Source organism: Balaenoptera physalus (genome assembly GCF_965194825.1).
Source record: "Balaenoptera physalus genome assembly, chromosome: X".
Lineage (NCBI taxonomy): Eukaryota > Metazoa > Chordata > Mammalia > Artiodactyla > Balaenopteridae > Balaenoptera > Balaenoptera physalus.
Window position 1 is genome coordinate 103,753,850 of NC_138903.1, and position 14,140 is coordinate 103,767,989.

Below are 14,140 nucleotides of genomic sequence, written 5' to 3' on the forward strand. Positions count from 1 at the left end.
AGAGAGGAAGGACAGAGCAATGGCAAAGGCACTAGTTTAACCCAGTTGCCCACGAACACTCAAATGAGCTTGCCTCTCTAATGCATCATTCTCACAATGTTTCATTCTCAAAATTTTTATTGTTTTAAAATACAGTATCCAAGACTTTTAAATCAAAAACTCAATCGAGCCCCCGCACCTTCCAATCTAATCACGTAAGTCCTTAAAGGTGGAAGAGAAAGGCAGAAGAGTGGGTCAGAGAGAGATAGATGTGAAAAAGACTCCTGCCATTGCTGGCGCTGAAGATGGAGAAAGGCAGCCAGAAGCCAAGGAATGCTGGCAGCCTCTAGAAGCTGAGATCAACTGTTGCCTTACAGCCAGCAAGAAGATAAGGACCTTGGTGGTTCTACAACTGCAAAGAACTGAATTCTGTCAATGATCCAAACGAGCAGGAAACGCAGTCTCCCCGAGAGCCTCAGAAGCAAACACAGCTCCACCAACACCGTGATTTTAGCCCAGTGAGACCCATACCAGACTTCTGACCTAAAAAACTATAACATAATAAATTTGTGACGTTTTAAGCCATTAGTTTGCAGCAATTTGATATGGCAGCAATAGAAAACTCATACGTGGAGGTTTTTCTCAGTGCCTGCACACAATCAAGCAATGGGACAATGACGTCCACAAGAAAGTACTAAACATACTGACTGGTTAGTACCCTAGGACTGTGATAAACAGAGCACATCTGCTACAGTCAATGGCAGCTAATTACTGGGGGGAAAAAACGTGGTTGGCCAACGAAGGTAGAATAGTGCTTCGAAAGAAATAGGAAACAATGAGGTTAATCCCAGTACCATATCAGTAAGTAAAGATAATTGCCCCAGTATTTTCCTGCAACTTCACCACTTGACAGTACCACAAAGTAAAGCTAACTTCTCCCTGTACCACCACCCAATTCAGAAAAGTTTATCTCATCTGTCATACTTCTTTGTTCTTCGAATTCTAGTGAGATATTTCCTAATTAGTAGATGGCATGAAAGTAGCAAAAGTCTATAAAAAGAAAAAGGCATTAGAGGAGTCAAGATCATTGAAATCAAGCAGAACTGCGTTTGAATTTTCACTTCACCTCTTACTTGAAGTGTAACATTGAGCAAGTTAATTAACTTCTCGGAACCACTGTGCCCTTAGAGTAAAACAGGGAAAAGACTTACCCTTATAGAGTGTTTGGGAGGCAGCTTCCAAAGTGCTTGGCACTTTTTTTTTTCCGGTGAGGGAAGGATTTATTACTACTTGCAACAAGTAAGGAGAACACCAGGGATCTTTCCCAAAGCAGTGTCTCCCCGTACAGCAAAATTGGGGAACTTTTAACACAGTGCTTGGCACTTTTATAGTAGCACTCAATAAATTGTATTTTATTTAACTATGTTAAACCAGGACATTTTTGAAAATTGCAAATAAATATGCTTCATGTGAAATTTACAGTATCTGTTGTATAGGCTAGATTCAAGAGTTCTGAAAGTTGTTTTTAATTACATTTTTCTTATGGAAAGATGTTATTTCATTTCTCCACTGAACCATATCATAAGAAGAATTGTCCAACAAGTTGGGCATGCTCCTGTCTTACCATACCATAAATGTCGCAAAATTGGGTTAAAAACAACATATACCCTCATCATAGTAAGTCATGCCAGTGAAAATATTTTACTATAATTGGAAACATAATATAACTTTATTTTTCTCTAAGGTTACATCATATAGTCTGGGATCAAACTGTTGATGCTTGTAAGGTAAAAATATATACACTTGTGTGCTATAAAGCACCTAAGCCCTGTCCAACTTAAAGAATGGCACTCCATTTTTCTTGTTTAAAAAAGTGACTATCAAGTTTAAACGTAAATTGCATCATTTTCCATCTTATGGAATATGTACTTTCTCTTGTTTTCTTTGTTTAAATATTGGGGTATAACTGACATACATTGTATTAGTTTCAGGTGTACAACATAATGATTTGATATTTGTATATATTGTGAAATGATCACCACAATAGGAATATGCACTTTAAAATCTCGTATCTATATCCAATTCATATCTCCTCAGTTAGCCCAGATACATTTCTCCTCTGTAGTATTTTTATTGCCATTAAATCCATTATCAATAATGCAAGCACAGTAAACAAGAATGTTATTTAAACTGGTTGTCTTGGTTTAGAATTTTCACAGGAGCAAAATAAATCAAGCAATTTAATTGTTTATAAATAAAGATAGAAGATAAAGACTAGTCATTTTGAATAACTGCAAGGACTATATCCATAATACCCAGCAGAGTTATGCCTGGCGCATAACAGGCAGTAACTTCTGAATATTATAAACTCAGTATACAAGGTGATTGAAAAAGAACTGAGCTCTTTCAAAAGTGGATTGCTCAGTAACTTCTTTATGTACTGATTCCCCAAGAATCAGGTGGTTTATACCACCTCTTTCTTGGCCTTGAGGAGATAAAGCAATACACTGTGGCTGCTATTTCAATTTAAAATATCAGCATGCACAGTGCTTATATTTCTTGACTCTTTACAAGTAATACAGTCATTAATACAAATACTTGCCTATTTCTTCCTTCTTTCTTTTCCCTCCCCCTAACTTGGCCCTATTTAGGTCTCATCTAAATATTCTAAATTTCAAGCAGAATGTCTGGAATCCTTAGAGTTCTTAGTAACTCCAGACTTCGCATGATGGTGAAAGATTTGCATTTCCGTCTCTCTTCCCTCTGGGGAAATGTTTTGAGGGGTACTTGGAAGTAACACTCATTTAGGCATAAAAAACAATGAATCTAGATAAATTTTCGACGAGTAAAATTCTTGGAAATTGCTGAAAGCATCCGAACTACTAGCTTTCTGTCTTGTAAGTTTCTTGTGTGCAATATTCCTCAGATACATTAAATGGTTTTAAGAGATCTTTTTAAAGACACATACAATAGGCTTTAAAACAAAATTTTAATTTCATTTGCACATGCCAGACTTCCTCAGACTCGAAGATCTGAAGTAGCCAAGAGAATAAACGCTGACTAGGAGGAACAAGCAATCTAGTCGTAAGCCTCCGAAAAGAAGTTTGTAAACTCTGAGTCACTGTGGTTCAGGGTGAATGCTATGATTAAAAAATAATATAATCGCAGGCTCTTTAAGATAAGCAAAACGCCTGTATGAAAGGAGAGAGGTCTCTTCTAGTCGGACCGTGTGGGGAGCATCTCATTCAGATGTAGTACCTTGTATAAAGTTTAACACAAAAAAACTATCAGGGTGAGGGACAACCAGCAGAGTGAAGAGTCTGGAAAACATGTCACATGAGTAATGGTTAAAGAAAGAAGATTTCCAGGCTTGTACGCTATGGAGAAAATAATATTTTTCTCCATAGCTCCAGAAGGCCACACTAGGAATAGGAGATGAAAGATAAGAGGAATTGATTTTGCTCAATGCATGGAAGAGCTGTCCACGAATGAAAGGTGCTGGCTTGGGGAGGTAGTGAGCTCTTTGTCACTGACAGTGATCAAGGAGAACGTGCATCAGCATCTTTCACAGTTGTCACAGGAAGGATTCCTGCTTTAAAGGGGATCTGGATTCTCTAAATGACATCTAGGGTCACTTTTATCTCTATGATTTTCCATTAATAAGTGTTAAGCTAGCCCTTCTGCAAGTTCAGACAATGGAAATTCACAAGAAACATGCTACAAAAGTTACAGATGAGCGCTAAATTGCTCTGTGTTATTTATGTTATTTCTCCACATAATTTTGTTAGATTGAGCATATGTTGTAAAAAAACAAATTAAGCAGACAGAAACAAAAGTTTATGTATACACTAATTGTGAAAATATCTAACTAATTATATTCTTTTCTAATTTGAGAATATCAATTTGGGAAGTATTTTGCTAGATGAAAAAGATACCTAAGGTTTTGTTTTATTTTATTTTCAAGGTTGTATTTTATTCACTAAATTAGAAAAAAGACAATCTTAGGGGATAGAAAACATGTCAAATTTAGAAAGTGCATATTTTAATTTTCTCTGTCCTTTGAATCACCACAAACAAGGAACATTTATATAGTATGACTAAATCTAGATAAATTATTGACAATTAAATAAAGTAAAGCACCATTTTTTCTAGGGAAATCTAGATACTGAATCTCAAGGATGAAATGATAGAAAATGATTGCTATAAAAGTCAGTGCTATTGGCACTTACTCTAAAATATATTTTACACAGTAAATAAAATAGTTGTAAACAGGACGCTAACTGAATACAAGTGTATTGGCTAAGAGAGGACAAGTTTAATTCACTAACACTCATTCTACACCCATTGTCTGGCTTGCTATGATTCACTGTTACATTGTGCTGGTTCATTCTTACCCATTGTCTTCCTCCTTGTGGCCACACCATTATTAGCAAGACTTAACTGCTTGTGAAGAAAAGATAAAAAGATAGCTAATGCTAATTCTGTTCTATTTCAGTGTGTCCTTAGAATCTAACAATACATTAACCCTATAACATCAGCCTGAAGGAATCACTTGCTGCTTGAAAACAATGAATACCAAAATACCAGAAAACCACTTAGAAGTGACTGCCCTTTCAGCTTTATTAATTTAGGCAAATTGACAGGTTAATTTACATGGTTCACACCTGTCAGGAGCAGAGTCTACTAATTCAGCTTACACTGACCAGGAGATACTCCTTCAGGCTAAGGTTGAACTTCAACCTTCTGCTGAACAGAGTGTAACACAAACACATCACTCAGATTTCGATCAAGACAGTCCCTTCAGAATTCCACATGGATGGCACACCACCCTTGCAAGTGTTCAAAACTGAAGCTGAAGGGAGACTCTACCTAATAAAGACTAAATAATATTTGGTAATCAAGCTATCTGGAGGCCAAAGGATTACTTTCCCAAATCTTTTGTCTTTATGATACTCCACTCTTCCCAAATCATATTTTAACACAATTTGAAAAGCACTTTATGCTATGTAAGAAACTATTTTCCTTAATATTACCATAAATATTGTCTTTATCATCAATAAGTCTTGAAAATATGGAAAGGTTTTAACTCACGTTCAGGTTCTAAACAAGCAGAAAGCAAGCCAACTTGGACTTTAAATTCACAAGGAAAAAAAGCTTTTCTGTTCAATGTTTGCAGTAAGTAAAACATTCTCTATTCTAGCTTTCACTAGTGGATAGCAGCAGTGCCCTATCACCAGCATCAATGGAAGAGTTCTAGCCAGCAGCACCTACATTGAGTTTAGAAAGAAACCATAAGGAACCTTTATATTTCTCCATATTTGCTCCATTACTACAACACATTTTTACTACAAGCAAAAATATTTTATATTGAAATTTCAGTCTTTGAAAAAGCACCCAAGTCATCAATGAAAATCATGTAACATGTATTCGACAAATCACAGTAAATAACGACAAAACATTACAAACCAATACAAGCAAATATACCAAAAGATGCTTATATTAACTGGGAAGAATTCTATATTCAAGATAGTATTTTTAATGTTTATACATAATTTTACAGGTAAATTCTAAAATATCACAATCTATCAAAGAGTCAGAATTTAACTGCTCCATTTCAATGCAAAGACTTTAGACCCAAAAGACACAAGTAGCCATCTAATCTATGTTTGCCAACCCAACCGGCCATGAGAGCAAACATGATGTTACTTGACCCAGGATTCTAACTTACTCTTTACAATTTTTCAGTGAAAAATATGCTCAACTTAAATATCATCTGTGTGTAGAAGTGCTATGGAATATAAGGAAGCACTGATGAGAACAACATGTTAAACGTGGTATTTTTATTTCTGGCCCAGCAAGGCAATGAACTCTAAAGCAGTCAAAAATGAAACAATTTATTTAAAAGTTGATTTAAACTCCCCAAGCTAGTCTTCTTTTCCTATATTTAACATATATCCTCTTGTATATTTACATAATATTTTAAACCTCATATTAACTTATTTATTAAAAAAATAAGTTAAGGCCAATTTAACAATACAGACCGTCACAATGTCAAAATAGTCCAGACTAACACTAGCTCCTCAAATAGACTTTTCCATTCTACATATGTGTACTACCAACACTCAGTGCCAACGTGCAAGATCTATGATATTTTCTGGCTTCTCTCATCTAAATCAATTCACTCATGTCACCAGGTCAAAGAGGTGAGGACTTAAAAGAAAGAAAGTGGTTCATTAAAGATGTTGTATTAAGCTGTATCTGAGCTTGTGGCTAGTATGGATTAAAATAATGTAAGTATTTTTTGATCATCTCTAAAAAGTAGCAAATCAGCTGCAACAGGGGCTGCAAATTGGATCTTTTGGACAGTAAAATGCAGTAGGAATACTAGAATCATTAGTAACCATTATTAATTGTAACCTATTGGTTTTAGTTTGGGGTGTGTATGTTTTATTTTGATGATGAAGTTGCTTTTGGTAAATCTTTGGTCATTTCTCACCAGCTGAGATATATAAAGTCAGCAGGCACATCTCATTTTCTCTAATTATTTGAAGGAGCTCCATTAACTTGTCACCTCCATTAATTTGCACTTTTGACAAATGCAGCTTTTGAGAAACAAACAGAGCTGATTTTTTTCTTTTACAAATATAACTTAAATTTTTAACTTTATAGGAAACAGAGTTTAACACCCAGATAAAATAACCTGAAGCATCTCTAAGAAGGAATAGAAAAAATAATCTGAAAATGAAATGATGACAGGATTCAACTCTGAAATGTCCTCATTTTTCCTCGCTTTCCCGGGAATTGCTTCTTTTGGATTGAGAGCACAAGCACACTTCCTCAGCAGCTGAAAGCCTTTCAAAGAACCAGATAGATACCACTGTGCATCTGAACCTCATATAAAACAAAAACTAAGTAATAAAATGGCAACTCACCAGATTTCTAAACACACAATGAACCTAAAGCGGGAAGAATTTTCCACATCTGTCCTACTGAAAAATATTTTAAAGGGAACACTTACAGTTAAGACAGACTTTCACTCAAAAGCTTTTCTCGTACAATTATTTAATAAATAAAAAAAAAAAGTCCAGCTTTCCCTCACTCCTTCCTCTACTAAAAAAAGATCACAGACAATACTTTAAAAGAATATTTTATTATACCTCCCAGATTTTGTTTTTATAGCAATACTTCGCAAATTTAAAAAATAAGATTTTCAAATATTCTAGAAAGACGTCCCAATATATTTCAGTACATATTTACTTAAAATAAATTTCTAAAATAGATATTTGTATAATACACTTTTCAACTCCATGTATATAAATAACTACTCATAGAACTATAATTTGCACAAATTCGAACTTATACTTCAGAACTCGAATTATAAAACTGAGAAAGATATACTATCAAACTTATTAATGTTCATACACAACTCAAGTATAAAAGTCCTGATTAAAAGACTCATTTTCTGATCAATGTGTTAACTCCGAATGTTTCAAATTCATCAAAAAATTATAGAAAGCATTTCCATATTCAACACATCAACATCAATCATCAGCAGTTTTTGTGCCATTACACAAAATAAGTCATCTTAAGTATTTCAGATACACAAAGATTCAAAACATCCAACCAATGTAAAAGTTTATCCTTATGCAATTCCTTAGATATACCTTTAGACTTTCATCTTAGTAATTACATTACCATTAGGCACTTTAAATGAAAAGAAACATAAACTCCTAGAAAAACAAAACAATGGTAAAATGTGGGCATGCCAATATATTTAAATGTAAGCAAGCTTGAGGTTTTTAATCTTGTGGGGTTTTGGATGTTGCTGTTTGGGATTTTTACCCCCTTTTGCCACAAGGTTGATTCATGAATGAAATCCCACTTTAATATCCTATTTTCTCTCACTTACATGTATGCTGGAGAAAGTGGAGTTGACCTGGATGTTTTAAGCACAGGAACTGGGAATTTCCAGATAGCAGGAGAGCTCGTTTTCCATTTCAATGGCATGTTGTCACCACGGTACTACAATAACAGTAAACAGCGTTTCCATAACAGACTACCAACTAGGACTTCCATTCCACACTGTACTGACACAGCAGTGGCTGCCGCGGAGAACAAGCAAACGATTCTGCCAGTGCCCTTAAACCGATGCTTCCAATCTGTAAAATAGGGCTGCAAGGTACCTCCTTTAAATCCTCCTGTCCCCTAAAGCAAATGATGATTCTATCGTTCGAACTCAACAATAGTGCCACCTCGTTAGGAAAGCGTTGACTGCAGTATATTTTTTTGAAAAGACTGCACTGTGCATACCACACAATGCAGCTTTATTTGATAAAAGCGGCTAGGGTTTGGGGTGGTTTTTTTTTTTTTTTTGGTATTATTTTAAGCTTGCATTACCATTGTTCTACCTTAACAGGGATACTGCAGCACTGCACTATATTCTGCACCTATTAACCTGATTTCTGACCAATAGTAGCAGGAAAAAAAAATAGACGGGTTTCATATGAAAATGAAACAACATACCTACTCAGAATACACTTGTCATCCTCTGAACATTCTTCTTTTGAGCTGCAACAATACAAATGGGATATAAACCTCAGCATAGCCTTAGGCCACAGCTAACAGAGATCAGTGACTAAATTCGGCAGCCTGCTTTCCTCCTGTGCAAGCTCTGGCCACACAATACAAGAATGCCATTATGGGAAGCGCCCGTTTAAAAAAATGCCAGTCTCTCTGTTTTCCAGTTAGAAGAAGGCAAAATGTAAGAACAAATATAAACTGCTGCAGAACTCTGCACGCTCTTCTAGTAGCTTCTGATTCAAGTTGCTCTCTTTTCCCTATTCTTATTTCCAAGCCAGGATGAGCAAAAATCTCATACATTTACAACATGCTGTGTGCTAACACGAATATCACTCTGTCTTCTGCAGCAGAGAAGTACAGAATAGCGTGCTCTTAATAGCAGTCCTCGGAGGGACGCTATCAACAATCTAATTCAGTGCTGCCCTCCCCTTCTTCTCTCCCCCTTTCCCTCCCCTTCACCCTCCTTCACGCCTCCCCCGCCCCCAAACAGCTCACAAATTGCCTAGAGGAGAGACACCAAGCAGGTGTCCAGCAGGGACCATTCCAGAGCTCAGCGGCGGGTCCGGTAACCTCTAGGGGTTAGTGACTGACAAGGAGGTTCAAAAATTCAAGCTGCCGTCAAAGGCAGGTTGACGTATTTCATGAAAGTAACGGCAAATAGAGGCTTCATCTGTATTGTTTTAAAATACTGCCAGAAAATAGCGTTGTAAATGCCCAGAACGCGACTGGGTGTTTCAAGTTTCTGTTTAAAGCACCAAACTCACACACTTTCTACACAATTCAAAGAAGTGAAAATAGGATAAACCGGTATTATGCTGAACTCTTTATTTTCAGGTTGAAGAATTTTATTTCTGATGTAGGCAAGTCGCCATCACTAAATATCTACCCTCAATGTGTCCTTCCACCTTCTACCTAAAAACCGAATTACCCATCTTCATCAAATGCAAGCTTAATAAAGGAGGACCGCCATTGACATGAAAGCCGCTACCTTTCAAAAAACTCATCGCAGTGATGAAAAGCTCATATTTACTTTCAAGTTTACATTCAAACAATAAGCTTGTGCTTCCAACTTAAGTAGCTGGCTTTCATATGCTCTTTCCAAACGATTCCCAGTTTTTGAAGGATTGAGATTTAGTCCCGAAGAGCCTTTCTCATTTGTATTCAAAAAGCACAGATAATTATTTCTGTAAGAAAGACACTGCTTTCAAAAATTGCAAAATACGTAATTTCATATACCAGAATACAGCGTGAAATCACCTAAGGTAATCACAAGTACCTTCAAGAACACATCAATATTCAACAATGTATTTTCCTATGAAATCCAACATATATGTATACGCAGTATATACATTCACGCATACATACCTAAGGAGAGAGAAAGCTTATTTTGAAACACTGACCAGTAATGCATAAACTTTATTAAATACTAAATAGGTCTCAGCCATCACTACCTCACAAATAATTTTTATTCAATCTATCAGACACAAACACTGCACAAAAACTCAGTCAAGCAACTAAAGGGTTAAATGATATTTCCAACTCTTTTCAGTACCCCCGCCAAAAACTGTCTCACAGAAATCTTCAAAGGAATCAGAGAAAGGAATATTTATCAATATCTTAGTGGCCAAAATACATTTTAGAGGTTTTTAAAAAGTGCCACTAATACAAATAAACTGTAGTCAATATTTTACATTAGAAGGATTTGTATAATAATCTTAATAGTTAAGGAGCAAAAAGGTCCTAGGTACAATTGGCAGTGGTAACTTGTTGGAGACCCCAAGAAGGAAAATACACACGCGCGCGCACACACACACACACATACTCATCAAGCAAGTTTGGAATGTCTCATTCCAAAGCCCTGAAGCATTCTCAAACATTTAAAAATATAAAACATAAAACAGCTACAAATTAGCTATATGGAGCAATTTTAGATTTTAGAGAGGAACTTCAATCACTTTCCAGCTTATGAAAATATTACAAAGTAGTAATTGCAAATGTAACTTCTCCTTCTGAGAACAAAGACCCCCAAACCTATGTAAAACCAAGGTAGTTAATTAAGTGTTTTAAGTCTTTATCTGTGAAGACTATTCAATATTTATGAGGGGGAAATAGGGTGAATGCAGAGTTTTCCAAATTTCCAAGAGGGTAACCTCCCAAAACAGGCGAAGATCACTTTATTGCAAAGGTTCTCAAGTTATTATTCTACTACGAACAATCAACTGATTCAAAAAACCAACATATTCTTGGTCTAATCTCATTTGGCTCCAAAGAAATCAACCAATACCATCAAATCATCTCTTAGACTTAATGTTCAGAACCTGTTTTTGTAGCACTCCAACGGTTGTAATATTTGTTCAAAGTGAAAAGAAAGACTGCTTTCTTCCACCCATCCTAAACACTCTTAAAGACCCCAAAACCCTAAAAGCATTATATCTGATGATGAGCATTTATTTATATTCAGTTCTTTTGCTTTAACAAATTGCTAGAAGTCATTTGTAATTCTCTCTCATGAGCAAACAACCAATACGCCAAAGGCTTTAAAAATAATTCCCTTAACTAGAAATATAGTCCATGAAATATACTTTACACTATTAAATTGCTTAACAACACCATTCCTCATACATCGTTTGGAAATAAACTTCAGCCAGGTAAAATCACCCCAATTACAAATTAGCAGAGTCCAAATTAATCAGATTTTACTACCCTGACGGCGACTCTAGTAGCAACTACGGAGTGTAATTACCATTACATTCTAGAACTAAAAATGTTTTCACCTACAGAGTGAAAGGAAGAAAATGATTAAATATATATTTTAAATATAATTTTATGCAAGCTCAGTGGTCCCACTACTTTAATATTTAGACTGGGGGGGACCTCCCTGGTGGCGCAGTGGTTAAGAATCCGCCTGCCAATGCAGGGCACACGGGTTTGATCCCTGGTCCGGGAAGATCCCACATGTTGTGGAGCAACTAAGCCCGTGCACCACAACCACTGAGCCTGCGCTCTAGAGCCCGTGAGCCACAACTACTGAGCCCACGTGCTGCAACTACTGAAGCCGGCACACCTAGAGCCCATGCTCCGCAACAAGAGAAGCCGCCGCAATGAGAAGCCTGCACACTGCAACCAAGAGTAGTAGCCCCTGCTCGCCGCAACTAGAGGAAGCCCGCGTACAGCAATGAAGACCCAACACAGCCAAAAATAAACAAATTAATTAATTAATTAATTAAAAAAATATTTAGACTGGGAAATGTCAAAAGCCCTTGTTCACATCACAGGAAACACTGATTTCATTTACAGAACACTTGGTTTCTATTATGGACAACTGCATAAAATGGGATAGAAAGACAACATGCACAAAAGCTCTTCAAAACATTGTATGAACATTAATCACTTAAAAATACCTGTGAATGCGTATTTCAGAGATGTAATAAAGAACAATGTTGGGACTTGGTCAAGGCCACGAAAGGAGTCATTCTTGGCCAAATCTTACAACACAGAATTCCCTGGTTCCCAAAGTAGAAAGAGAAGATTTGTAGAACTTTTACAAATCATCTTGCTCAGTACCCTCATTGTATAGATGAAAAAACTGAAGCCCAGAGAAGTTAACTTGCCACGCTACTAGCTAGTAGCAGAACTGGAACTAGAAACCAAATTCCATCTCCTAGTCTAGGACTCCTGCTCTAGAATCCCTACTGTCCTTTCTTCTCAATGAGACAGTTCCAGAAGATGTTTGTTTCCATATGAAGTGAACCACATTCTACAAATGTCTCAATGTATTCAAAAGAAACAAGAACTACAAAGAGTTATTTATTCCTCCAATTATATGTACACTCAAAGACAGACATGGGAAAGAAACACCAAAAATACAAACGTGTGTAGAAAGACCATTTCCAAAATCTTAATTCCAGAAGGTGTTTAAGAATGATCAGGGAGAAAACGGTGAGTAAAAATTAAGCCAGTCATAGTATGAGAGAAAAGTGAAATATACAGCCAAGAGTCTAATTTTTTTCTCAATGTAAATGTTTCTAAATAACTTTATGTGAAAGTTTAATTTGCTTACTGACTGCTACAGTTTGTCTCCAGTACCACCAACTCGTGAAATGAATTGACTAATATGTCACATATCTGACCTCTTTCTCCATATTTTCCCAATATTCCCTAAGAACTAACCTACCTTTTTCTTGCAAGTTTTGGTTAATCCCGTGGTAAGTACAACTGAAGAATAATAGCATTAACCATCGTTTGTATGAGCAGGCACTGTGTAATCTTCTGGAGTCCTGACAATGTCCCTTCAGACTAATCTGGGAGATCCATGTTATTCCTGTTGCTCAGACAAGACTGTAGATCATGCCAAATCGTGTGCTCTGTTTATATTCTACCAATCAGTAAAAGTACTTGGATGGCAACCAAGTAGGACTCTTAAACCCTTTAAAGCATACAAAAAGTTAAATTCTAGACAACAGAGCACAATTCTTAATACACTCAGGGCTCCTCATTACAGGAAATAGAACTGTTCACGCGAATGGCTATATATACTTAGGTGTGTGTGTGTCTCCTTTTTATTTGTTTTAGGAAATTGAATATCAAATACATTAAAAATTTCTTACTAGATACTCTGATATGTAGCCTTGCTAAGATCAAAATGGAAAATCCTAGACATTCCTCAAAGACAGCTGCTTTGGAAAGTGATTATTTCATCTTTTATAAGCACCTTCTCACAAATCAATTTCCTTAACGGAACTGTGTAGACTCTTACAGTCGCACAAAGAATTTACATAGATTATTGTAAACATGACTATGCCTTGGATTACTGTAGGACCTATCTCCTTCACAATATAAACAAGTAGAAAAACACACTTGTGCAGGCACATACGCACATGTGTGTGTATATGCACAGAGAATTCCTCAGGCCATGATGGCATAAGTAATGTGAAGGGAAATACTCTTCCGATCTTTAACATTTCCAAAGGAAAATATGGGTACTAAACGTTTGTTTGTTTCTTTGTTTGTTTTGGGGGAGTCAGGTATAGAACAGCAATAAGAGGAGCTAGTAAGCTGATAAGGTAAGGGGAACAAAGGGGGAAAAAAGTAAGGGTGAGGAAGGTAATGGACTGGCTGGAGGGAGAATGGAAAGCCAGAATGGTAGTGGTTCCTGATGTTCGTGTAGCACCTTTTATAACCGGGGGTCAGATGAATGAGGTTATGAGGCTAAGATGGGAGTTGGTGTAGAAAGGACTGTGCAGGCAACAAGAGAGATCCAGCTGTTGCGGACCCAATGACCCACAGATTCTGACTACCCTTAATCTCACCACGCTGAAAAAAGGATTTGCACTGAATGGGAAATTCAGAAGTCCTTGCCCTTCCTTCTTCCTTTTGTTTTCTGCAGTATCTATATTCTTTATGGCTTTTTTTGTGGGGGGGGGCGCTACCCTTGAGTTCTTCATTCACATGATTCCCAAATCCATATGCCCAAGTAAGTCTTCATACATCTTTGACATGCATAACCTAAATTAATTCTTAAGTATTCCCATGTATTAAAAAATGCCTTAAACCCCAAATCAAAGTGGGTGTATTGGGAGGG

At 36.5% G+C, this 14,140-nt stretch overlaps 1 protein-coding gene across 19 annotated transcripts in view; it reads right to left on the minus strand.

The window, feature by feature from the left end:
- KLHL13 (kelch like family member 13) overlaps positions 1-14,140 on the minus strand; it is a 384,258-nt gene that overhangs the window by 51,053 nt on the left and 319,065 nt on the right. Inside the window, exons 1-2 of one of the 19 annotated variants that reach the window (XM_082445518.1) lie at positions 9,055-9,145; positions 8,503-8,547 (exon numbers count right to left, since the gene is read on the minus strand). The exons of 16 other annotated variants lie outside the window; for them this stretch is intronic. In XM_082445518.1, the coding sequence (XP_082301644.1) occupies positions 8,503-8,547; positions 9,055-9,101 (92 nt within the window). In that variant the 5' untranslated portion in view covers positions 9,102-9,145. 2 more of the 19 variants (XM_082445517.1, XM_082445516.1) reach the window with 2 other exon arrangements.